This window comes from Molossus molossus, unplaced genomic scaffold (assembly GCF_014108415.1).
Source record: "Molossus molossus isolate mMolMol1 unplaced genomic scaffold, mMolMol1.p scaffold_m16_p_11, whole genome shotgun sequence".
Taxonomy (NCBI): Eukaryota; Metazoa; Chordata; class Mammalia; order Chiroptera; family Molossidae; genus Molossus; species Molossus molossus.
In genome coordinates, this window is record NW_023425346.1 from 99,366,495 (window position 1) to 99,394,295 (window position 27,801).

General features: G+C 47.8%; 1 protein-coding gene across 1 annotated transcript in view; it reads right to left on the reverse strand.

Moving 5' to 3' along the window:
• DNER (delta/notch like EGF repeat containing) overlaps positions 1-27,801 on the reverse strand; it is a 270,425-nt gene that overhangs the window by 50,593 nt on the left and 192,031 nt on the right. The window contains exon 8 of the mRNA XM_036254307.1: positions 13,753-13,983. Coding sequence (XP_036110200.1) covers positions 13,753-13,983 — 231 coding nt within the window. The remainder of the gene's footprint in view (positions 1-13,752; positions 13,984-27,801) is intronic.

A 27,801-nucleotide genomic window follows, 5' to 3' on the forward strand; every position in this document is an offset into this window, starting at 1 on the left:
GGGAAATGGTAGTGATGACCTATGGCAAGTGCTAGAGATGGTACAGGAATATTTGGGGTGGTTTTGTTCTATTTTATTTTTATTTATTTATTTTTTTATTTTTTTATCCTCACCCGAGGACATTTTTTTTTTTTTTTTTTTGATATTCTGTTCAGATAGAGTGGGAGGGAGAGAGAGAGAGAGAGAAACATCGATGTGAAAGGGACACATCGAGCCATTGCCACCCACACAACCCAACCAGGGCCGGGGACAAACTGCAACCGAGGTACATGCCCTTAGCGGTCTCTCGGGACCGCAGGCTGATGCTCTATCCGCTGAACCAAACCAGTCAGGGCTCTATTTTATTTTTTTAAGGGAGTGTAGAGGAAGGGGAAATAGGGGAGGGGGAGAGAGAGAGGGAGAGAGAGAGAGAGAGAGAAGGATCAATTTGTTGTTCCACTTATTGATGCATTCATTGCCTGATTCTTGTATGCGCCTTGACCGGAAATTGAACCCACAACCTAGGTGTACTAGGACGAGACTAACCAACTGAGCTACCCGGCCAGGGCTGGCACGGTCCTGTTTTTTAATAGCCGTGGCTTCCCTCAGCATATCAATAGGCCAGTGGTAAAACACGCAGTCAGAACTTGCTCTAGTCACAGGTGTATAAAAAATAAAAATCAGTGAAGCAAGCAGCCTCAGACATGTGGACTAAATGAATCTACACTTCCCTTGGGTGGGATTTGCTTAAAAGAGCAATGCAAAGAAATCTCAAAATGACAGCAAATGCCAAATCTGAAAACAAAGGCCAAATGAGGAAGGATATGGAAGTGACATTTTCGGTCCTCACTGCAAGACTGCGAGTCACGGAAGCCCACCCAGAATGAGGAGCGATAAGCTTCCATTCAGATTAGCGAGCAGTTTTTCCCACTTCTGATCCAGCCTCCTTGACCACGGGAACAGCATCCAGCTTAATATCCTCAGAAATGGGCCAGAACCCACAGAAACAGAGTGGACGGTGGTGACCGGCGGCTGGTGGGGGAGATGGGGAGACGTTGGTGGAAGAACACGAACTTCCAGGTTTTTTTTTTTGTTTTTTTGTTTTTTTGTTTTATCCTCACCCGAGGATATTTTTCCATTTTTTTGTACAGATAGAGTGGGAGGGAGAGAGAGGAAGGGAGAGAGAGAGAAACATCGACGTAAAGGGACACATCGAGTGGCTGCCACCCGCACGACCAACCAGGGCCGGGGACAAACTGCAACCAAAGTACGTGCCCTTAGCGGGAACTGAACCCGGGTCTCTCCGGACCGCAGGCCGACGCTCTAACCGCTGAGCCAAACTGGCCAGGGCCAAACTTCCAGTTTTAAGATGAGCGAGTTCTAGCCCTGGCCAGTTTGGCTCAGCGGTTAGAGCATCAGGCTGTGGACCAAAGAGTTGTGGGTTCGATTCCGGTCAAGGGCAGGGACCTTGGTTTTGGTTCGTCCCCCGCCCCGGTTGGGGTCCTGCAGGTGGCAAACAATCGATGTGTCTCTCTCATATCGATGTTTCTCTCTTCCTCTCTCTCTCTCTCGCTCTCTCCTCCTCCCACTCTGTCTGAAGATAAATGTAAAAATATCTTTGGGTGAGAAAAAAAAAACATGAGTGAGTTCTGGGATCTCATGTACAGAATGGTGGTTATAGTTAGTAATACTTTATTGTCAACCATATACCAGGGAACTGCTAAGAGTGTAATCTTCAATGTTCTCACCAAAGAAAACAAATGGTAGCGATGGGAGTGTGAATAACACTCTGGTGGTAGTCATTTTGCAACACATAATTATATTCAATCAACACCCGGCACACCTGAGCAACGTTACATGCCAATTATATCTCAATAGAGCTGGAACATTTGTTCGCCTTTGAAAAAGAATTTTAAATAATAGACCATCTATCCATCATCATTTTTACACACCAACGACTGAGAAATACGATCTGACCAAGTTGTGCTGCTCCTAGAGGTAAAGGTGGCCTCATGGGGACAGTTGGTACCGAAGTAGCTGTGTGACGGGAAACAAAGCACTGTGACTGGGGTATTTCTGGACAACGCTGGTGCGTGGCGTATGCCCTGCAGACCACAGATCTCGCCCCTCCGGTGTGTTGCCTCCCACCTGCACATCCCCGGGACACCCAAGGGCACAATGCAGAGTGTAACCTCGGACCCCTATTCGGCACTGTCATTCCCCAGGATGTGTGCTGAATCCTGAAGGCCGGGAAACACCAGGGGAAGTTCTCACAGTCATTCCAGAACATTTTTTTTTTTATCCTCACCAGAGGACATTTTTTCATTTTTTTTTTTTGTTGTTGTCGTTCAGATAGAGTGGGAGGGAGAGAGAGGAAGAGAGAAAGGAAGAGAGAGAGAAAGAGAGATGTGAAAGGGACACATCGAGTGGCTGCCACCCACACGACCAACCAGGGCCGGGGACAAACTGCAACCGAGGTACGTGCCCTTAGGAGGAACCGAACCCAGGTCTCTCTGGACTGCAGGCTGATGCTCTAACCACTGAGAAACCAGCCACGGCTAGAGAACATTTTCAGAAGCACACGTCTCGCACTGAGCAACCTCCCCGAGCACTGTAAACTCCTACGGGCAGAGGCGGGCTCTGAGTCAGGACTTCAGCTAAAGCTCCAATGAACCGCCAGCCCTGGGCCTCGAGGCAACCGCAGGACCAAGGAAATTTCAGAGCAGACCTTCTCTGTGACTTGAAGAGGCAGGTGTAGTGGGCCTCATCTCTTCTCCCTCGAGCAGTTGATGCCTACGCACTGCTGGTCTTTCCGCTTTCCTTCTCCTCCATCTCTCATTGTGTGTGTGGGTGTGTGCATGCGTGGGCGTGTGTGTGCGCACGTGTACGTGTATACACTCTCACATTCTTCACATATTTACGCTTAAGATTGTGGTAGACTGAAAAAAAAAATGACCACAAATTCTTTGTAGTTCCTCCAATCAAGAAATGGAGTCTAGCCCTGTCTAGTGTGGCTCCGTATTTAGAGCATCGGCCGGCGCAACCAAGGGTCACAGGTTTGATTCGCGAGGGTTACACTTTTGATCCCCAGCCCTGGTCAGGGCACATGCAGGAGGTAACTATTTGAGGTGTCTGTCTCAAGTTGAACTCTCTCTCTCTCTCAATTTCTCTCTCTCAATCTCCCCTCCTCCCTCACTCCCTTCCACTATCTCTAAAAAACAAACAAACAAAAAAATCAATGGAAAAATTATTCTTGGATGAGGATTAACAGAAAAAAAAATAAATGGAGTCTATGGGCTGGGCCCTGTGACTTGTTTGTGCCAATGAGACAGTAGCAAACATAAAAAAAGAATCTTTAGCCCTGGCCCGTTTGGCTCAGTGGTAGACCAATGAGTTGCAAGTTCGATTCCAGCCAAGGGCACGTACCTCAGTTGTGGTTCGTCCCAGGCCCTGGTTGGGGCCATGCGGGAGGCAACCAATTGATGTGTCCCTCTCACATCGATATTTCTCTCTCCTTTACTCTCCCTCTCTCCCCCTCTCACTCTGTCTCAAGATAAATAGAAAAATATCCTCGGGTGAGGAAAGAAGGAGGAGGAGGAGGAGGAGGAGGAGGAGGAGGAGGAGGAGGAGGAGGAGAAAAAGAACATTTAGCAAGTGTGTGTGCATTGGCTCTTGTCCTTTCCTACTGCTCTGGAACCCAGCGTCCACGTGAAGGAGCCCGGGCTGGTCTGCTCCATGATGAGAGACATGTGGCCCAGCTGTCCCCATCACTCCAGCCGATGACCGGCCATGTGAATGAGGTCGTCTGGGAGCAGCCAGTGCCTAGCTGACCACAGAAGCTTAAGTGAGTACACCCAACACCACTTGGAGCAGAGACCACACAGCTGTGCCCTGCCCACATGATCAACCAAGAATTATAAGCAATAAATGGTCATATTAAGCCACTAAGTGGTTTGTTACATAGCAAAAACTAACTGATACAAAGGTTTAATTACAAGAGACAATGCCTAACCTAAAGGAGTAAAGCCACAGATATAAACTGTTAGGCGTCAGACAACTAGAAGCAAAGGTATCCTTAGGGGATGGTGAATAAAGGGGAGTCATCCCAAAATTATACCGCTAAGCCCTATGTATTCCTTGCTTTCAGCCGGGCTTACCCAACCTAAAAGAAACACTTTTACAAATGACTTCGGACCTTCTCTCTGATCTATGCCATCAGAAACCATCTGGTAAAGAAAAACAATGAAACATGATCCCAGTAATTATCAACATTACCATTTAGACTCCTGTCCAAACAGCAAGGATCTCCCTAGGCAACCCCTATAGAGCCGAACGGGGTTTCCGATGGGGCAGTGTGACATTGCACAAGGAGGCGTTTGGTGACATGCTGTTCTACAAAACCAGTGAGTGCTTTGAATTACAATGTCCTGGAACTTAAAGAGAGGTTCTCTATCCATCTGCTTCAGGCAAACCTAAGCGCTCTGAACCTTCATTAAAACTCGGGCAATTCTGGGAGATCTCTGTCTATGCAGCAACTTTCACTTTGATTTTTCAATTTGAAAATTAATGGCCATGATTTTTAAAATGGAAGAAATAGAGGGCATTGTCCCCAGCTTTTTACACAAATCCAAATCAGTGAAGAATTTGAAGCACATAGAAGGCTAGGGGGCCAGAAACCAGCAGAGCATGCAGACAAATCTCTTTGTTGGTTGTCTAACTGGGACTCAGGGTGCAGGTCACCCCAGTCACAGTACTGCTCAGACATCACCTGGAACGGCACATTGTCATAGAGAGTCCATCCGGGGTCCTGCAGCCCAGCAGAACACTGACACGGAGCCAGTCCTGTGGGAAGGAGTCATATTGAAAGGGGAGGACATCAGAGCTACCTCAAGAAAGTGAACTGAAAAATACAAAAGTCAAGTATGAAGAGGAAAGAATATTTCAGGGACATCACCAGCACCAGCTGAAAAGAAACAGCACCGAAGGCGTTCACGACATAACAATCATCAACATGCGAGGAGTTCAGAGATTCAGGCGGTAGGAGAAAAGGTCACACTGCTGTTAGGTACTGGGGACCCCAGAGTGGTCCATCCAAAGAGACTGCCTGGGGTGAAGGGAAACACATGTGCCGCGTGGCTGCGTCTGCATTTCTCATTTGAGCCCTGGGAAGAGCAGCTCCTTCCATGGAGGGCAGCAGGCAGACATCAAGTCGACTGGAACCATCAGTTTCAGTCACAGGTCGCCCTCAGCATCAAGTCTGAAGCAGCTAATCTGCCGTGGAACAAAAGCAGAAGAGGGCCCCCTACTGCCAGGCAGTCCTGTTCCCTTGGAAGTCAGAGTCAGGCTTCTCGAGTGTAAGTAAGCATCCAGGTTCACACATAACTTGGGGGCCACAACTAGGCTTCTGCTAGGTCTAGCCTATTGGTCAAGAGCTTTACTGTCAGGCAGACCTAAGTTAAATGTGGGGTTCTATCACCTCCACCCCCTTCAGTGAAAGACTAGAAATACTATAACCTGGGATTAAGTAGAAAATATGTGTCAAAGGTTTGGCAGAGTCTGATGTAGGAAGGGAGCTCCAGTTACAAAGCAGTTTGTGCTTCCATGACAGCATAGTTTGAAATAAGTCCCCACCCAACCTCCATGGCCATGAGCTTAAGGGGGATGTCCCAGAATCAGGTGCTGCCATGCTCTTCAAACTGAGCCGTCCTCAGAAACGCTCTGGTTGGTGACATCGGCAGTTACCAGCTGCCATTTCTTTTTGTTGTTGTTGTTCGGATAGAGTGGGAAGGAAGAGAGAGAGAAACATCGACGTGAAAGGGACACATCGAGGGGTTGCCACCCACACGACCCAACCAGGGCCGGGGACAAACTGCAACCAAGGTACGTGCCCTTAGCGGGAACCGAACCCGGGTCTCTGGACCGCAGGCCGATGCTCTAACCGCTGAGCCAAACCGGCCAGGGCAACAGCTGCCATTTCTAACCTTCCTCTCAGGTAAGAGGATGTGAAACGACTTGCTCACAGACTATGCAATCGCCTACTGTCAGCAGGTAAATCTCGTGCTTTTCCCGGTAGCTCAGCCAATGAATGAGTTCTGAACCACCTGGATGTTCAGGGGAAGCCGGCGCAGTGCGAGCGGGGGGAGAGAAATCCCTTCCAATTAAAGGCAAGCTCGTTAACACTTTCATACATATGGATCAGCCATTTAAAGCAAGGTTCAAAAAGCAGCCTTGTGAACAGATTTTTAATGTCAGGAATTTCATAAGAATTCCATAGGTTGCCCCAGCCAGTGCCCTTGACTCATTACCAGTGTCCTCTGTCCCCTCGGATTAATCCCTCAGGTCAGCAGCTGAAACGAGGTGAATCACAGATTCCCCCGAATGCCCCCCACAATTAGAGTCAAAACTAAATGGAGAGGAAGGATGGTCATGGAAGCAGTGTGAACACCGTCAGGATGGTCCTTCCGCGTCTCGCCCAGCTCCTCACTTCCGGCTGCTCCCTGCACCCTGGGCAGTGCCCTCTACTTCTCCCCCCCGCCCCCCTCACTGCCGTGGCACTGCCCTCTCCCAGGGTCCGTCCCCCCTCGGTGACGCCTCCTCCAGTTCCACCTCAATGCATGAACTCTCCAACACTCTCCCCAACGTTCCCCCTTTCTTTTACATTCTCCTCCCTACTTAGGTTCAGTTCTCTTGACCTTCTCTGGAAGCAACACCAGGAGCTCCACACTGATTTCCCTGGTTTCAGCCTCTGTTCTAGTCTCAAGGAACAACTATCTGGTTGGCCTGCTGTTTGCAAAAGCCTGAGAGACTCCCGCACATTTCCGCTTCTCCGCGTTCCCGAGTTAAAGCCTTGACACCTCCTTTGACTCATTCTCGCCTTTATTCCCTACATCCAGCTGACATCCACATGCTGATGACTCCACTGCTCAAACGGATTTCCCTCCATCCTTAGTTCCCTGGGGCGGCACACAGCCGCCATATCTGGGACTCCAGCAACCTGGCTCACTCTGTCTGCCCCGCCCTGGTGATTCCCTGAGGCCCCGCCCCACCCATCCTTCAGGCCCACCCACGCTGTTTCCAATGGCTTTACCATAGAAGTGTTCTGTCTTGGATGCTGCTTCAGATTTTCCTAAAATCTCTCAAACAAGCAGCATCTGGTCTCAGCCAGCTGACCTCATTAAGTGGCCCCAGGCCTGGCACTAGAAGCAGCCAGCCTTGGTTCACAACTTGGCTTCACCTGGGCACCTCCAAGCCTAGCACAAGAAGCAGCCATCTGCAGATCACTCTGCAGCTTATGCCAGGTGGCCCCAGATAGAACACAGGCAGAGGCTGACCTGGCCCCAGAGCCAGCACACCCAGTGAACAGCTTCAGACCACATTGAAGCACCACCACCCAACCACCTCCACAAGTGACACACTCAGTGAGCAGAATCAGTGGGTACCAGAGCCCTGCTGAAGTAAGTCTTGCTCTGTGTGGTGGGCCCCTGCACAGCTAATCCTCCAAGGTAGTCAGAGGTCAGTGGTCAATGGGCACAGCCAGTCCTTGCAGCTGATCAGCCTGAGTAAATCCCTCCCATTGATGCCAACAGCAATCAAGACTCAATTACAACAGGAGGGTGTACAGTCCACACTAGGGGTGCACCTCGAGGGCCCAGCTGGGGTGATCAGGAAGGCTGTGCTGCTGGATCCTACAGGACACCTACAATAGTAGGCCACCCTAGGAAGCCTAGGAGACCTAGCAACTCTACCTAATACACAGAAACAATCACAGGGAAGCAGCCAAAATGAGGAGACAAAGAAACATGCCCCAAATGAAAGAAAAGAACAAAACTCCAGGAAAAGAACTAAACAAAATGGAGATAAGCAATCTAACAGATGCAGAGTTCAAAACACTGTTATGAGGAAGCTCAAGGAACTTGGTGAGAACTCCAAGGAACTTAGTGATAACATCAACCACATAAAAAAATACCAGTCAGAAATGAAGGATCCACTAATTGAAATAAAGAATAATTTACAGAAAATCAATAGTAGAGTAGGTAAAGCCAAGAAGCAAACCATTGATTTGAAATATAAAGAAGCAAAAAACACTGAATCAGAACAGCAAAAAAAAAAAAAATCCAAAACAAACAAGGATAGTGTAAGGAGCCTCTGGGACAACTTCAAGCATGCCAACATTCACATCTAGGGGGTGCCAGAAGGAGAAGAGAGAGAACAAGAAATCGAAAACCTATTTGAAACAATAATGACAGAAAACTTCCCTAACTTGGTGAAAGAAATAGACGCACAAGTCCAGGAAGCACAGGGAGTCCCAAACAAGATGAACCCAAGAGGTCCACACCAAGACACATCATCATTAAAATGCCAAAAGTTAAAGACAAAAAGAGAATCTTAAAGGCAGCAAGAGAAAAGCAGTTTATTACCTACAAAGGAGCTCCCATATGACTGTCAGCTGATTTCTCAAAAGAAACTTTGCAGGCCAGAAAGGAGTGGCAAGAGATATTTAAAGTGATGAAAAGCAAGGACTACAACCAAGATTACTCTATCCTGCAAAGCCATCATTTAGAATCGATGGATATATAAAGCATTTCCCAGACAAGAAAAAGCTAAAGCAGTTCATCACCACCAAACCAGTATTATACGAAATGTTGAAGGGTCTTCTTGAAGGAGAAGAAGAACAAAAATATGAACAATAGAATGGCAATTTACACATAGCTATCAACAATTGAATCTACAAACAAAATGAGTAAGCAGAACAGAAACAGACTCATAGATACAGAGAACTTTTTGTTGCTTGCCAGACGGGTGGGGGCTGGAGGGCTGGGTGAAAAAGATGAAAGGATTAAGAAGTGCAAATTGGTTGTTAGACTGATGAACCTCAAAGGGAAGGGGGGGGGGGGGGCGGAATGAGATAAACCAAACAACTTCTATGCATATATGCATAACCAATGGACACAGATAATAGTGTGGGGAAGGCAGGAGAGGGACAGGATTGGGGAGGAGGGGGTCAGTGGGGAAAAATAGGGGGTGACATCTGTAATACATTTAATAATAAAGATATGTTACACACACACACAAAGAATGGTCTCCATCCTAGTAAACCTGGTGGTTTTCTGGTCCATAAAAGATGAAAGTTGTCCACTGCCCTTATCCAAGGATCTAAATCAATGGCATTCATTAGCGAGCTAGATGTCTTCATATCTTTGCAGGTGTCTGTTGAACTGCTGTTGAGGTCCTGACCACTAAAGTCTGAGCTTAGATTCTGTGTCCGGCAGACGCGGTCAGAGTGCCGAGGTTGCCGAGTCTGAACCAAACCGAAGGCGACACCGCCAGCTGTGCCCTTGGGCCACACGGGCCAGGAATGCAGCCCCAGGCAGAGCATGTGTAAACAGAACAATAGCAAAAACTGTCCCTGAAATTCTTACCATTTTCTTTTCTTTTTTTTTTATTTCATTTGGAAAAAATCTAAACTTTCTCTCTTTTATAGTTGGAAGAACCACTGAGTTCCCAGCCACGTGGTAGAGAAAAATCCACCTAGATACACAGTGCGCACCTTGTCCCAGGTCTAGTCTGTGACACTTCATGAGCCTCTAAGGTTATTCATGTCAATAAAAACTGCTATTTATACTGCCACGTCAAACTCCTCTAACGCCTTACACTTCAAGTGCCTTCGGTGGTAACTTAAGGCACTTCCTGTACGGCAGGGGCCCTTCAATTCAGCGAACAAGGTTAGAGCAATAACACAGTGTATGGGGACCAGTGACCCCAGGCAAACCACTTCCCCCTCACCAGGGATTCCTTCCGGGATTGGTCATCATCCAAACGGCATCCAAACGGCACCATTGTACTGAGAACCCATAAAACGCGTGCCTGTCACCTCCGTGGGCGGCGCCATGCGTGGGTGACTCCCCACCCAGTGCCCTGCCTCCCACGGAGTTTGCAGGGCTCCACGTCCTCACTGTCTCCGGTCTTCGAGAGGCTCAATTTGCAATTTTTTGAGAGTCCATGTGGCCCGTCACTTAACAGTGTCGCTGAAAGATAACATGCCGGTGATGACTCAGTGCTGACAATTTACTATTTGATATTAAAATCCCATCTGAAATCCCCAGCCTGATAAGCTAGAAATGAGGTTTGCAAATAAAGCACCTGGCAGGTCTGCTGTGCAGTCCGCACAGGGCATCTTGTCAGCTGGGGACGTGCTCCACCTGGCGCGGCTTCAGCCTGAAGTGGGACCCGTTCGCTCTCTGAAGATGACCGGGCTGGCCACACTCGCTGGACCCCAATTCACCTAGTCCTGTGACAGTCTTCTGTTGTGCAAACTAGTGGGGCAGCAGTCACATGCTCCGAAAGATTGAAACTGGAATTCGCATTCAGGGTGTCCATTCACCTCCGAGGTGTCCATTCCTCCCAGATGCTAAGGTACCTTTTCTATGTCCCACTTGTCACCTAACGGTCAGGGGGAGCAACGCCTGTGAGAGGAACTGTGTCCCCAGGTTCAACGAGACCGTCCTGGCTGCAAGGTCTGCTGCAGGAGGCTGCCGGCCGACGAGGGCGGTGTGGGGTGCACATACGCTTCTTCGGGCTCTGCAAGGCTATTTGGCGGCTGGACATTGGCTGTTACCAAGCTAAACGCTTCGAATAGATAGGAACGAAGTTTGAGCAAAGAACAGCAGGGGGGAAAAGGAGAACTTAACCAGGAGAGACTCCCCCTCTGTGGCTCGAGGGGAATCTCCACCGACGGAGAGAAAGAGGCTCCTTCTGCTCCGCGCCAGGAAAGTGCTCCGAGCTCTCAGACGGAAGAACACGGTCAGCAACTCGCCCCAGATCTGCTCTGTGACTCCAACTGCAACTGAATGACGAGCCTCTAAGATGTTATTCATGAAGATAAAAACTGAGGCCCAGCCCTGGCCAATGTGGCTCATCGGTTAGAGCATCAGCCCGAAGACCAAAGAGTCACAGGGTTGATTCCCAGTCAAGGGCACGCACCTCAGTTTCAATCCCCGGCCCCTGTCGGGGTCATGTGGGAAGCAACCACATGTGTCTCTCACATCGATGTCTCTCTCTCTCTCTCTCTCTCTCTCCCTCCCTCCCTCCTCACTCTATTTAAAAAATAATCAATGGAAAAATCCTCGAGGGAGGATTCAAACAAACAAAAGAACTGAGGCCCAGAGATGTCCTGGTATCTCCTGGGGGGACAGTCAGTAAGTGGGGGTCTCGTGGCGAGGTCCCTCTGTCCCCACGGCTGCTCCTCCCAGAGCAGGAGGAGACACTGGGCAGACGGGTTTCCCGGAGAACCACGCCAGCCCCCTCGCACACGCTGAAAACTCTTTGATGTTGTTATGAAGCAACATTTATCTTTAAATAACTACATTCCACTTAAAGGGTTAAAAATAAACCAACTGAAATGTAAGCGACATTTTGCCATGGTTAAGAAAGGAAGTCAGAGGAGAAGGGGACAAGAAAGCAAAGCCACCTTCCGGTCTTGTCATATTTGATTCTTCCTTCGGGGGGCTTCGTTGAGGGAAGCGGACCTCGCAGGACAGGGCGTGAGGTGTGGAGGACAGTCCCAACAGGAAGATCTGCTTGGAACCTCGGAGACCCATGAGCTATGACCTCAGAGCAGAGCGCTGGGACGGCGTGCCTGTGACCCACGACATGACTCAGACCCTGTTCTCCCAGCACAACCGCAGCAAACACGGAGTGGCCTTGGGGCTCCAGCTTCCCCACAGCAAAGGGGCAGCACTGCCGGGCCCCCCTCAGCCAGCCCATCGCCACCACGGCTCTGACAGGACGGGGCAGGTGAAACCCCAGAAAAGTCGCCTTCTGTCCTGGGTGGAAATGGAGAAACTTACCTTGAGGTTTATGAGAAACCCCAAAACGTTACTGGAACAGTTAATTTCACACGTACACTTGGCCACGCCACAGTACCCACAGCGGTCAAACACCATGTAGAAGTTGCTGGGAAGGTATTTTTAGATGAGATTGACATTTAAATCAGTAGACTCTGCGTAAAGGGAGGACTCTCCAAAGTGTGGGCGGACCTCATCTGATCAGTTAAAGGCCTTAAAAACAGAGACTGAGGTTTCCTGAAGAAGAAATTCAGGTGCCAAACGGTGACATAGGAACCCTGCCTGAGTTCCCAGCCTGCCAACTTGCACGACAGATGTGGAACTTGCCAGTTCTCATTGCATGAGCCAGTTCCTTCAAATCAGTATGTATGTGGCCCTGGCCAGTTTGGCTCAGCGGTTAGAGCGTCGGCCTGCGGACCAGAGAGTCCCGGGTTCAGTTCCCGCTAAGGGCACGTACCTCTATTGCAGTTTGTCCCTGGCCCCAGTTGGGGTTGTGTGGGTGGCAGCCAGTCGATGTGCCTCTCTCGCGTCAATGTTTCTCTCTCTCTCTCTCTTCCTCCCTCAATCCCTCCTGCTCTATCTGAAGATAAATGCAAAAATGTCCTTGGGTGAGGATTTTTTAAAAAAAGGCAATATGTATGTGTATATATAAGCATATATATAGTCAAACCCTGGATTGCTTAGAAAACTATAGAATTAAAAATTAAAAGCCTAAATGAAAAAGGTTTGTCAACACTCTTCCGTGTTAAGTTGTATTTCCCATTAATATCTCTGATTCATGAGTCTGAGGTGTGCCCCTTGAACAGTCTGGGGGCTGTGGAACCGGGGCGCCTGGGTTAGAATCTGGGTTCCGCCCCTACTGGGTGTGTGGCCACAGGCACAGACTGAGCTGAGGTACGAGGCATTCATGCCTTGGCGTAACTACGGTCCAGCCACGTCTGCCTTGCAGGGGTCACACGTGAAACACCAGCTTAGAGTCTAGAAAGAGCAACGTTCTCAAAGTGGTGGCTTGGGGCTATCACGTTAGACAAGAGTAACTGATAAAACATACCTCCTCCCACCCCAAGAGGGAGAGAGATATACAAGGACAAGACATATAATGTTTTCAAGGCCAGGCGAGTGATACTGCGGGTGATCACTGGAACTCGAGGAGGAAAGCTGGCGCAGCCCCAGGAGGAGAGGTCCGCAGGTGGCACGGGGTGGCAGGGGAGCGGGCACCACGGAGAACACGGCAGAGGGCCGCCGGGAACCAGGCAAACCCAGGGAACTGGTCAGCCGTGCTGATGGTCACGGGCACCTGTGCAGAACCGTGCTGGGGAGGAAGGGTTTCAGACCACACCGGGGGGCGGTGCAGACACAGACTTTGACTGGCAAACACTCTGACTTCTGAGCATCAAAACTCACACCATAAAAAAATCGGTAAAAAGACATGCGTAAAATAAGTGATGGAACTGCTGAACCTTTACACAGGGAGTCGCCCTTCCTGTCACATACTGTGCACAGAGTGAGAATTTTACTAGATAATAAAATTCCTAACGGATAGCATTCCGTTTTTTACGCACAGTAAAATAGAAAAACATATCCCATTAACCTAAGAACACAGTATTAAAAGATATGCAATACAGTCAAAGCTGTGGAACGACCTCAAATAAATTGCTTAAAAAAAAGAATTAAGCTGCTACAAGATTAACCTGATTTTAATGGTCTTCGTTTTGCTTACTTGTATTTTCTTACTTTTCTACGGTCGTGAACTGCTCATAAAAAGAGGAAAGGGCATTTTTAAAACCCTGCCGAGAGTAAGTCTAGGGAAGAAGTGTGGAGGTCACTTACATTAGCAAGTAAACACATTCAGGAGACCAACACTGGTGCAGACGCGAAAAAGCAGCCAGAAGGCTTTGAGACTGGGGATGAAGGGGACGGCGGCACCCACCTGGGTCGCAGAGGCATTTGTAGCTGGTGCCCAGGCTGCGGCACGTGCCGTGCGCACAGGGGCTGAGCGCGCAGAAGTCCACCAGCTGGGCACAGGCCGGGCCCGTGAAGCCGGCACTGCAGCTGCAGCTGAAGCGCACCCCGTCCGGGGCCGCGGCGCAGGTGCCGTTGTTCCGGCAGGGTGACGAGGCGCACGGGTCCACCTTCTCTTCGCAGGCGGATCCGAAGTATCCTGCCAGAAAACGCAGACGAGAGGATGGGTTAAAAAAAATAAAAATAAAAATGAAACCGTGTTCACACATAATAACTCATAAACGGGTACAAAGTTCTTTTCCTCGTTGCGCGTGGATTAGCCAGGGGCCAGCTGAGCCCGGCCGGAATCGCCAGCCCACAGGGATCACGAGCTGAATGAATGGTGGTTATTCTAACGACTAAGTCTTGGGTTGTTTGCTATGCAGCGCGAGCTAATGGATACAGTGTAGCAGGGAATACAGGACTGTGTCTAAATGGGAGTGTCGACTTTTGTTTTGCTTTGCTTTATGAAAAAGCTTTTAAAGGGTAATTAATTATGTACTAGAAGAAAATGTAAAAGAGGTCATCAATAAATGTTTGTTGAATCGAGTATCAAAAAGTTCACTGCTGTTGAGTCAGGGATCCTGCCTTTTGTTATAATTACCAACTATCACCAATTCATGAAAATGGAAGAGCAAGATGAGAATGCAAATCATATCTTTCCAGAGAACCCTAGTATATACCCCACGTTAAACATAATCTTCGCGGCCAAAGTCTTTGTGAAAGAAAGGGTTTACTGAGCCCTATGCTAACCAGGAGAAGGACCAGGTGCTGGGAATACCGTCTAAACCCCCTGAGCAGGGCTGGACGGAGACAATGAGTATGTCCCCATTGGATTGATGGGGTTCTTGAGTATACTGAGTGGGGAGAAGAAAGATCTAAGTTATTCGGACAGTTACATTGGCTGCAGATAAGGGGGACAGGAAAAGGTGAAGTGGGGATCTGGGACAGGTGTACAGTCCGTTAGGTGTTTGCTGCTTTTTGATTGGTTGTGGGCAACAGTCTGGACTGGTCCATCCATCATTAACAGTCTCTTGAGGTAAATGTTTCTGAAAATGCCTCTTGTGGAAATGCAAACAGAACTGATTCCGGCGGCAGAGTCAAGAGGATCAAGAAACAAAATTTAACATTCTGGGGCTCAACCTCATTCATAGGCACATTTGAATCCCAAACACGAAGAGTTCACTATGGGTCCTGGCCAGTTCGGCTCAGCAGTTAGATCGTTGGCCCACGGACCAGAGAGTCCCGGGTTCAGTTCCCCCTAAGGGCACATACCTCGGTTGCGATTCGTCCCGGTTGGGGTCATGTGGGTGGCAACCAATCAATGTGTCTCTCTCTTCCTCCGTCTCTCCCTCCTGCTCTATCTGAGGATAAATGCAAAAATGTCCTCGGGTGAAGAGTTTAAAAAAAAAAGAGTTCACTATGGGAGAACAGAATACTGCTTTGTGGAATACTGTAACTTAAGTAACAAAAATAATAATAGCAGTGTTTCTGAAGGGACTGAAAGACTGACCCCTTAGCCATACTGGAGGAATGACAATGTAGTCCTAACTGGAAGCTAATATATTTGAATTTATAATCCCACTTGAAGGTAGAAAATGAAAAACTATGTGATAACGTTGCCCCAAAGCTGCAGAGAGAATAACAGAGACAGTGGATTTCTCGTCTGGCAGAGTTTACTTCAAGTTGTCCGAACCCCGCACGATGGACATCAGGAAATGTTAAAAAGAAAACACAATAGCTCCAGAGAGAAACTCAAACACATGGGGGAAAAGCTAGCAGTGAAGAGCTTTAAACACAACTCTTTGCAATAAGGAGAAGTTTAGAAACAGACGAAAGATTAAAGGACTAAAATGGAAAATAAACAAAACAGAACTACAAAGGGCATCTCCAAGGAATGGGGGCTCATGCGAAAGCAGCTATCATGTACTTGGTTGACCGTTACTCCAAGCTTTGTGTTTGCACCGGTATCTGCGTGCGTGTGTGCGCCGACCACTGATTCTGTAAAGAAGAAGGAAAGCAACACCCCTGAGACAGACACATTATGAAAATCAGATAGTTAAGACCAAAAGAAAACATTTCTGGAAGATTTGAGATGACAAGGCAATGAAGTCACTCTATGGAGAAAGCTCGGCGTCAGAAGTCTCTGCAAGGTTGAGGAGGGGGATATGAAATAAAGAAACACTGGCATTTTTGCTGACCCTGTAAAGACCACGTATAGAAGAAGTGATATGCGAGATAACTTAACTCTTTTTTTCACCGTCTTGGCAAATGGTCCGAGCCAGACACCGAGAAATCACACCTGGTTGCTTCCTCTTCCTTAACCCGAATCTATCCCATCAGCGGATATTAACAGATTCTGTTTGCAGAATACGTGGGGAACCCGGATGTTTTGTGTCATCTCTGCTGCCACCACTGCAGTCAAAGCAGCATTCTCTCTCCCCTTGTCTATGACACATTTCCTCTGGTGACAGTCCCTGTCCCATTTCACCCCTACAACCAATTTCCCACACAGCAGTGAAAATGATTTTCTTAGAATGAAAGTATCATCGTCCCTTCCAATCACTCTTAGAATGACATCTGACTCCCTTCCGTGGGCAGAGTCCTGCGGGCCTGACTGAGCTGACCCCTCGGACCCCTCTCGCTCCAGGAGCTCCCCGGCTGCCTGGCCCTCAGTTCCAGAAGTGACAAGCCGTCCCCCACAGAGCCCTGAGACAGCCCACTGTCTGGAAGTCCCTGTTCCTACCTGCTCACAGGGCGGGCTCCTTCTTACGTGTTAGCTCCCAGCTTCAATGCTAGACAGGTGGGCTTTCCCCGCACCATCCCTGGTAGCTGTCCCTTGCTTATTTCGTGTCACAGCGCCCTGCTCACGGCCTTCGCAACCCTTCCCGACTCTGTGGTGACACAGGTGTATGTTGGTTTACAGGTCCATAACCGTCTCCCACCCCAACCAGACCCTCGGCCCCCTGGAGGAGGAGCCATGGGGGTTCCTCTCACCCTGAACCTCGGCACCCAGCAGAGTGGCCACACGGTAAAAATTTGTGAAATAAGTGAACAGACCAAAAAATGGATGCGTGACAGAGGACATTTTCTAATAGAGTCAATACACAATTTTGTAAAAAGCAGATTGAGAGATGTGGATTAGGTTTGGGGAGCTCCATAACAGGAATATGGAAAGGGTGAATATTGGTCACTAGCTGTTCGGATTACAGATACATAAACGAATAATCAGTGAATCAAGACAAGGGTAGCAAACTTAGTCCATCCCAGTGTCTTGATGAGCTGCAGAGGCAAGGTAGGTTCTTGACTCTCAAAGAGCTGACTCTTCCACCGGGTAGACCAGAAGGACGGAGCTTCGATGATGAGACAGTGACAGGAGGCTGTTTCCTTTCTGCAGACGCTTAGGGAGTGAGTCCGGCAGGACGCAAGGTCGGAGGGTCCGCCGGGCAGCCAGCATGGGATCGATGGCGTGTGGCGGCCCAGGCTCTGGGGGCAGCAGTGACTCAGAAGAAGGAAGGATTGTTAGGGTGGGCAGGCCAGGAAAGCCTTCCAGGAGAGCAGGGGTTTGCACTGGGCCTCAAAGAAAGCCCGAGGCTTGGGCAAGGATAAGAAACGACATTGAGATCAGGGAAAAGGTTTTGGCCGATGTTTATGGAAAACTTAATTGGGACCACATTTGTTCTGGTTCTAAGAAAGCAGACAGCTGTGCAAGATAAAGTGGAGAAGGGGGAATATCTAGGAAAAGCAATTACAAAACCATCAGATGTAAAAGATCCAAGACAATTACGTTTAAAGCATGAGTCTTCGTGTTTAAGGCGATCCATGTAAGAGAGGGAACACCACCTTCATTCAGGACTTTTCAGCAGAACGGAAAAGACAGATTGAGATCTAAGACAGGAACATGAAAAAATAACTAGGAAATCGTCCCAGGAATGTTAAATCAACTTCCCCCCAGTTTAGACTACATAGATAAAAGTCAGAAGAGATAAAACTTAAAGTAGATGGATTACATGAGCAAAAATAATTGGTTATTAACAGTGGAAACTGAGAGGTTCGGCCAGAAAGTTCTGTGCCTCCCTTTGGGCAAGCATTTCCCTGACCCAGGTTACATCGAACCCAGAGTAACTCGAGAGTGATCAGGTAGCAGACACTGCTTCAGACCTTACATGGAGTGAGGAACACAGACAACAGAGAGATAAGTAAATAGCTATGATCTTCTTCCACAGGCTACTGAAGCGGGGAGGAGGGAGAGAATAATGGGGCTGTCTGAAACAGCGTTGCCAGGGAGACCTAAATGGCACGAAGGGGAGAGCAGAGTTCAAGTCCTGGGGAAGAAGGTTCCAGCAAAGGGACCATCAGGAGCAAAGGCCCCAAATAGCATTGTATTCCGAGGTGAGTGGCGTCCCCTGGAGGACAATGCCAAGCCCTCCTGGTTGAAGACCAGCAAGAGAGGCCAGCGGCTGGTAGGAGGGCCAAGCAGAGAAGAGTAAGAAATGAGGTCGGAGAGGGCCCAGGGACGGTTTGGCCCTGGCCCACACTTGGGTGGGAAATCACCCGAGGTCTCAGAGGCAAGGAGTGAACACATAGGACCTACACTGTAGAAGGATCACTTTGGTTATTCTGTGAACACAGGCTGCACGGGACAAGAGTGAATCAGAACGTGAAGCCAGGAGTCCACACAGGACTGGAACCTGGCAGGCCAAGGGACTGGGGTTCTTGGGCACGCCACCTAACCGTCCCTCTCACATGAACAAGAAGTGTGTTTTGTGAGATAGTCAGAGAATGACCTGACCTGTTACAAAGACTGTGATGTTTCAACGTGTGAAAATTCTGAGTCTGAAGAAAAATGATATATGTATATATTTGAACCCACAGCCCCAACTTACTCCTCTTGATACTGCTTCTTGCTCAGGTCTCAGCTTAAACTTTACTTCCCTTGCAACACTTCCTGAATTTCCTCCAGGCCTCATTCTGGGCGAGGGTCCCTCTTCCCGACCACTGATCACCCCAGCCGAGCCCAATCTTATCCTGGTCATAGTGTCTACACGGTCTCGCACACCCACTCACAGCATCCACACTGTCTCTCATGCCCACTATTCCATAGGACCCATGAGGCCAGAACCACATGTCTTGTTCACCCTAGATCCCTTGTGACAAACACAGAAAGTGTAACAGGTACCCTTTCTTTTCTCTTTATTGATTTGAGAGAGAGAGGAAGAGAGAGGGAGAAAGAGATAGAAACATCAATGAGAGAGAACATCGATTGGCCGCCTCCTTCATGCTCCCCACTGGGGATCGGGCTCACAACCTGGGCATGTGTCCTGACCAGGAATCAAACTGGCGACCGACCTCCTGGTGCACGGGTCGATGCTCAACTACTGAGCCACACAGGCTGGGCATAGTAAGTGTAACAGTACATGACAATTAATGGTATGCAAATGATTAAGTCTCTTATTAAATACATTTTTGTGATGGAGCAATATGAATCCATTAATAAGAATTCTTTAGAAAAATCATTAATGACACAGAACAATTGGAACACATTGTTCCGTTGATGAAGCTCATGACAAAAGTAAATGCACAGTAAGTGCTTTCAAAAAAGATGTCAAATTTAAGGTGATATCTCTTGGGGATGGAATTACAGGTATTTTCCTTTGAGCTCACCTGAGTAAGCATAGATTTCTTTGAAAAACAGGAAGAAATTATTTTTTGAAAAACTACTCAAAGCGCTATTTCAAGTCCTAGGCTATTACGAAGAGGGCCATGGTCAAATGAGTAACAGTGGACAGTCGCGGGTAGACCGCTCCGTCGTGCTCCACTTCACAGAGGATGGCTAAGTGTAGACTCTTCGGGAGTTAAAGCAAGGAAGGGACTCTGAAAATGACAATTCTCCGTATACATTACAATCAGATATGACCGGGGCGATTCAAGAAAGAGCAGCGAGAAATGCCTCAGCAATGGGCTTGACTAAGGAAGGCGAGAGTGTCTGTCTTCAGCTGCCTTTCATCACTTTATTAGGTCACATGAGATGAGAAATAGGTTGGAAAAGCAGAGTCAAAGAAGGTTTTTTGAACCAAAGCTAGAATCTGGTAAAGTCATTAACAAGCATTCCTTTACTGTCCCAGCTTTATGCTTGTCCAGTTTCTCTGTGAGTCCGACCCCAGGATGCTTGTAGGGGTCAGAGCCCGGACCTGAACAGCTCAGAATGAGACCCAGGACTGGATCACACGGTGTTTGTGCAAGTCAGACAAACACTTCTCTCTAGCCTCCTCCAATTGCTGTGGTCTGAAGAGTGACATGTGTAAGGGGAGAAATTCTGCTTCAGGAAAAAAAAGAAAGAAAATTAGATATACTTCTAGGATATTTGTATTTCTGTTGTGCAGGAGTTCTGTTGCTTTTAAGAGCAACTGTATCAACATTTTGCTTCTGGTATGGAGAAGTTTTTAACAAACAAATTATTCCACAAATAAGATCAGGAAATTCTAGACCAAAGACAAACAGAACAGCCTCAAATCTCCGTCAAGGGAACAAGAGAAGGTGGGTTTTGCAGGGGCGTCAGCCTGCGCGGGCAGTCAGCGTACAGTCAGCTGCGGCCGCGCTCAGGAGGCCGGGTGCCAGCACTAAACCTGCTCTTTCTGACAAAGGAACCCTGGGAAGGGGACAAGTACACCATGAGGCGTGGGGGAGGGGGAGTCCTGGGAAAGAAGAGAGCTAGAGAGCCGAGCCCCCAAATTCTGCATCTGAACTCTGCCCAAGTCTCCAGATGACCCCTCGGCCGTGCATGAACAGGGCACTGCAAACAACCGGATGAGATCTGATGCCACTACTAAGTTCACAAGGAATCTAAGCAGGAGAGTCACCTGGTTACATCTGAACATCAGTCGGTTCATCGGGACTTCAGTCTCCTCCCGTGTGAAATGACAGGGCTGCAATAGTTTTGACGTGTTTGACATACGCTGTCAACAAACGGCTCCTTGGTACGTAAGTACAGGTGAGCTAAGGAACGCAGAAAGTTCAACACCACTGCCCTCTGCAAGCCTAGAGCTCCGTGAGGCCCCAGCCGGCTGTCGCACAGGTAGAATCAGACAGAAAACAAAACTTGATGCAGCAGAGAGAACATGGACTCCAGAGCCAGACAAACCTGGGCTGTATCCTGTGTCCACCAGGACCCTTGAACCTCAGGATTTACGTTGTCCAACTGTTGTGGGGATTAGGTAGTGACACTTACGTTCATCAGTGACGCTATGCGAGGCACTGTTCTACACGGTCTACTCATTTATTCCTTGCAACGACCTCTTTAGGTGGGTACTAAACTCCCCTCACTCTGCAGATGGGGGGAATCAGACTTAGAGAATTGACTTACCCAAGGTCACCAGGTAAGTAAGTGATCAAACACAGATGAGAACTCAAGCACTAGTCCGCTTGACCCCAGCTGCTCGCTGCTAAGTTAGGCTGAGCAGTACATTCACATGCCAAGTACAGTGCTTAACCCACAGGAGGTGCTCAACTAGTGGCAAACTGATCGTAATTGTCACTGTTACTGCTGACGCCGTTGTGATGCCTATGACCCAAGACAGAAACAAGAGCTGAAGCGCCGGACATATACCGGGTGGGGCAAAAGTAGGTTTACAGCGGTTCCTTTGGAAAACAACACACTAATTAACAAATAACAACACAAGAATAAACACTTTCATGTAGTCACAGCTGTAAACCTACTTTTGCCCCACCCTGCACATGAATTTTGTAAAGCTAAGAAGTTTTAAGAATGTTAATAATTTATCTTTTTTTTTTTTTCCTTTATTGATTTTAGAGAGAGGAAGGGGGAGAGAGAGAAAGAAACATCGATGAGAGAGAACATTGATTGATTGGCCGCCTCCTGCATGCCCCCCACTGGGGATCGGGCCCACAACCTGGGCATGTGCCCTGACCAGGAATCAAACCAGCAACCTCTTGGTGCAGGGTCGATGCTCAACCACTGAGCCACACCAGCCAAGCAAGAATGTTAATAATTTTCATGTGCAGATCTGGTCTGATTAAGAAATCAGAATTTATAGTTACTGTTTATTATTTCCTGCCTCTTTTTAAAAAGAAAACCACTAAGATATCTTTTTCTTTTCTTCATTCACCAAGCTGCAACTTCCACCTGCCATATGCTAGCCCTAAACTGGGCATCAGAATGGTTTCCCAAGGGGAGAGCTCAAGGTGAGGGTTAGGACCTGGGCATTCGCTGTCCTGGGAGAAGCGGGCAAACAAAATGCCTGGCAGTATTCTTATTCAAACAATCTCAGAGACACTGAGCTATGGGAAAACAAATGGAGGAAAGGGCAAAAAGGAATATGGACTCAGCTGTAAATCCCAAATTAATCAGCAGGTACCAAACATAGAAATAAAACTTTAGACACACTGGGTAAGTCTTAATACCCTGCTTTGTTCCCAAAAGGTGAAACCACATGGCTCTGGGAACTCCAAGGATCCCCGCTGCTACGGTTCCTAAAGGAAGGGGTAACTCAGGGATAAAGCCAAATTTAAAAAAAAATAAGAACAGTATTTCATTCAGGCACGACAATTTTATGAAGACATGTCGCACGTTTCTTACGTAAATACATGCAATTTTATATGGCCCTAGGAGAGGGCTTTCACCAAAATCATACATACCAGGATTCTGGGGGGAACAAACAAATCCTAGGACTGAAGAATGACACCCTTATTGGGTAACACACCCAGGTCCTGAACAATGCACATTAATCTCAGAGATCATTTTTATGACGCGTGTGACTATTGCCTATAAATCCCTTTAAGATGAAAAGCATTACCACTGACATTTGAGTTGAACAAAGGGATTTATATGGCTAAATTACTCAAGGCTATAAAGTGTAGAAAAACAAAGAACAGTTTGGATAAACCTTTGGAGCACGTTGCAATGGGATTGAACCTGCAGGGCCTTTGGCTCAACATTAAGTTTTAGACCCAGGCCTTCCTTAGAGTCACTTAGAGGTTTTAACATTGTTCTCTATAAACATGACTTGAATAAACAAGGTGGATTTATTAACTCACAAGGGGCTCTTAAACTGATATATCTGAAGCAAGGACTTTTAGGAATGGAGTTCCTTAAAGGTAATAGTCAGCCCTCCACATTTTACAAGGAAACAACAGGTGGAAGAAATAAAAATTGTATGACTCACCCAAGGTGATATGACTAATTTTCCACCACCACCACCATCATCATCAACACCATCAACATCCACATCATCGTCAACATCATCATCAACATCATCATCATCATCATCATCAACAACCACATCATCATCAACCACCACCATCATCATCAACACCATCAACAGCCGCATCATCATCAACATCATCAACATCAACACCATCATCGCTAACATTTATTCAGCACTGTTTGCTAAGCACAGGACTGAGTCCTGTTCTTCACACCGATATACAAAGGGTATAACCAGAATCACCCCCATTTTCTAAATGAGGAAAATGAGCCTCAGAGAAGCCAAGAGCTGTAAAAGGTGTGTCCAGACTTCAAATCCACAGCGTGACCCTAAAGTCACATTTGTAACCACTCCACTCTCCTGCTGCACCATCAGAACCAGAACCAGGCCCACTGACCTTCAGGCCAGAAGAGGACACCAGCTCTCCACACTTGGCGACGGAGTTTCCAAGTTACAGGATCTGCAGTGTCTGATACTAAAACCCAACGTGGCTCTCTGACAGTTACAGGAGTAAAAGAAGTGAGTCCCTCCCTGAGTCCAGTACTTGTCCTCCTGGCTGTCACGCACCAGCAGTTAATACAGACGCTATGTATCTCTAATTCTCTCCAAAGGTCAGCACTAGAAAATGTCTTCACATTCATGCTTTTAAAGCACACTTGAGAAATGTCGCGTGAAGCCACGTCCTCACTTTGGTCTTTGATTACCGTGGGCCTTCCACAGCAGGTGGATTTCAGGAAGGGGCCTGGGTTACAGAAGACGCGCCCTGTGAGATGAGAATGGTCACACGTGCAGAACGGTCAGTGTTTTCCCCTCTGTGGATTTCTTTGTGTTCCTTACTAATGTATGCGAAATTCCACTTCAGATTTCCAGGTGGGGATAAAAACTGAGATGCTGAAACACGGATGATGGCTAGACAGTAATACTCAGATTTTATTTATATACGTATTTAAATGTATTCATGCATGTAAATAGAATAGGCAGTAGTGGTCAGTATATATAATTAGACATCTTCAGAATTGAAATGCACTTACTTGGAAAATTGAAGGATCTCAAAGCCCTACACCAAACACAAAGACACCACCAACGCAAAGCGTAAACGCCTAGGCAATGAGACCAGCTCTTAATGACTTGCCTTTGTTGTTGTTTTCATTCAAGGTAAATACAAGAAAACACTCATGACCCCTTTACTTTTGCTTCTTTTCACCCGCCCCCCCCCCCCCACTGTAACCGGAATCTGAAACTACGCTTTTCAAATATGGAAAGTTAAGTAGAAATTCGAAGAAAGGACAGAAGCCACTGAGCAAGGATAACAATGTACGTGTAGAAGAGACACCTGTCAAAAGGACAGAGAACTTGACCATTGCTGCCCAGGCTGCCTGACGTAGGGCTTCCAGCAGCAGACACACACACGTCAGAGAGGCAGGGACCCAGGAAGGAACTCAGGTCTAAGGACCCGGCCCAGGTCCGGCGGAAGAGGGTCCTGGGGGAAGAGGATGGATGTGAAGAGGATGGGACGGGCAGGGGTGTGAAGCGCAGAGATGGAAGCATCGGCGGGGAAAACGGTTTTCACTGGTCTCTGCGCTGGGAGGGAGGCGTCCACTGTTCTCACACAGAAAAACAGAAAACAAGTCGTTTCCTTGCAATTTCCAGAATTAAAAAGTTTGGGGACCCAACAAACTTTGCCTTGATTTTACCCATCACTAGGGCGACCAAGATAATCTTTTAAAATACACAAAACAGAATTTATGTTAAAGAATATATTCAGAGATGGTGTCGGACAATGGTTAAAGTGCTAGTGCCACGTGGCGTGGGTTCAAACGTCTCGCTATGTGATCTCAGGCAAGTTCTTTAATCCTTGTGTGCCTCAGTTTCCCAATGTGTTAAATGGAAATATGGATAGTATCTGCTTCAAAGGATTATTGTGATGACCAAAAAAATGGATAGACATAGGGAGTGATATCTGTTGACTTTGATCATTAATTAGCAAATATTTATTAACCTCCTACTAATATAGAACATAGAGCTACACGCTTCATGGGTTGGGAGAGAGAATGAATAAGGTTCATAGGATAACACAGGGAATCAGGACAGAGAATCAACACAAACCAATAGAGGAGTACATTAAAATGGAGCAAATAGTAAATAATATTAGAAAATATTAATAATTTTCCTTGGTGTGATAATGTCCTTATTCTCGGAAAACCCTAACTGATTTATTTTGGGGTGAAGTGCCAAGATGTCTGTAATTTATTTTAAAGTTATTTGGTAATAAAAGCTATATATGTACAGATAAAGCAAGCATGCCAGAACGTTATCGTGGGGGTGGGAGGAGAAAGGAAGGAAGGCAGAGAAGGTCAGGTAGTGCTGGCTCAGACTCCAGAACCTCTGTAGACTTGAGTCACTTTTCAAATGTGTTTTTGCAGCACGGCTGATATGAGAAGCATCCTGGATCCTCTTTTTAAAGCGCAAAGTGCTCTATAAATAGTTTCTACAACCACCACCCTAAGAACAGGCCAGTGGAAGGGACTGCTTTAAAAACACTCATCACCAGTTATGTGTTCCTGCTAAGAGGCTTTAAAACATTGCAATAAACCTTCGGAGCTATAACAAAGTCCTCTTTCCAGTCAGTCTTCAGTGAAGGTAGCCTTGAAAGGAACTCTCCCTATGAACACTCCAGGGAAATTCATCTTCATCCCTTCAGTTCTAGACCATTGCATTTTCTCTAGACTTTCTCGAGACAGGGTGAAGCTATCCTATAAAGGGTAAGGTCCGTAGACAATGTCAGGGACACCCAGGTTCAAAATACAAGGCTATTGACAACAGCCAAGATCTGGAAACAGCCCAAGTGCCCATGAGTAGAGGAGTGGATAAAAAAGCTGTGGTACATCTACACAATGGAGTACTACGAAGCCATAAAAAAGAAGGACATCTTACCCTTTGTAACAGCAACAATGGACCTGGAGATTACTATGCTAAGTGAAATAAGCCAGTCAGAGGAAGACAAATACCATTTGATCTCACTTATATGTGGAATCCAATGAACAAAATAAGCTGAAGAACAAAATAGAAACAGAGGCACAGATGCATGGAACAGACTGACAGAGGCCAAGGGGGTTGGAGGGACTAGACGGAACAAGGTGAAGAGGTTAGCCCAAGAACATATATGCACAACCTACAGACACAGACATCAGTGCGGTGTGGTAATGGCCACAGGGAGGGGGGTGGGGCTGTGTAGAAGTGGACAAGGGGGACGGGATGGGGACATCAGTAATAGTATCAACAATAAAAATAAAGTTAAAATATAATTTTAAAACTACAAGCTATAAATTAATGTCTCTGTGTTTAGACTTGACCTAGACTTCTCCCCGCCCCGTCCACCCTGACATAGCAACTGCCCAGAGGACATCTCCACTCGAATGTCGCAAGGGCTCCTCAGACCCAGCAGGTCCGAAACAGAACACTTCTCCACATTTCTCTCTCCACGAATGGCACAACCACAATAAAGTGACAAGCCAAGACCTAACCACCTCTCTGTGCCTCGCCCTCCGTCTCCTGCCATCCCCCACCCTCCGTTTTACCTCCGAGTTCTCTCAAATGCGCCAGCTGCTGGCCTTCTCAAGTCCTATCCCTCAAGGTCTCTTCCCTGGACTGCTGCGACAGCCCCCAAGCCTTTCTCCATGTCCCCACTCATATTCCCTCGAATCTACACTGCTCCAGAGTGGAATTCTCAAATTCCCATGAAGGTTCATCTATGGTCTGATAGTAATAATCCTTAGAAAAACAATGATGATAGGGCAGCTGACACTGACTGAGCGACTTCCTGGTAGTAGTCGAAGCCGCAACGACGAGGCACACTGGGCTTTTCAAAGCTCTCGCACAGAAATCCCGTGATCCCAGGATGGCCCTGCGAGGAAGCATCACCTCCCACGTTTACTACAGGAAGAAAGAACTGGTAGGAGAGGGAATTAATGACTTTCCGCAGTCAATTATCCAGTGACCCTGAAGCCCCCTCTTGACTGTGGGCACAGCCTACACCCAGAATCCGGTGGCACCTGTCGAGCCCAGGGTGTGAAGAACTCGGGGTGTCCTACAGGCAAGTGGCGACGGGTGCTACTGCACGACCCGCAGCCCTCCCCGCGTTTCCAAGCTTCCCGTTTGATTAAGAGACTCCAGCGGGGGGTGAGGCGGGGGGCTCGCCAGTACATTCAACCCATCGCCGTGGTGACCACGGTCATCACAAGCACACCCAGCCAGAGAGGAACACACCAAGGCTGACACAGCCTCCCACCCGCTGCCCCCACCTGCTGCCCCAGCCAGGTGAGCAGGAGACAGGATCCATCATTAGCTGATGTTCAAGTCTTCAAAGTATTAGCGTACAGGACACTGCCGATCGCAGGTGTGGCTACCGGCCACCCCGAGTCCTCAGGTGGCCTTTTATCAACACCACCCGGTACCACTGCCCTCCTCCAGCCTGACAGCCCGGGCAGCGCAGGGTCACTTTGTGACAGGGACGTCTGCTGCCGCCCTCACGCTCTGCCGCCTCCCCGCAGAGGACGGCATGCTACTCTGCTCGTCTGTGTCACTTCTGTGGATCGGGAGCTCACACGCTGGTTTTAAGAAGAAAAGTTTCTAACATCATGTTATTCTTGCAACGTCAAAGGTTTAAAGTCATTCCTTCCATAACATCCCTCCAAGTAGGAATAGAAACAAAACTCCCTCCAAGTACAAAATCATTCCTTGAACACCAGCTCCAT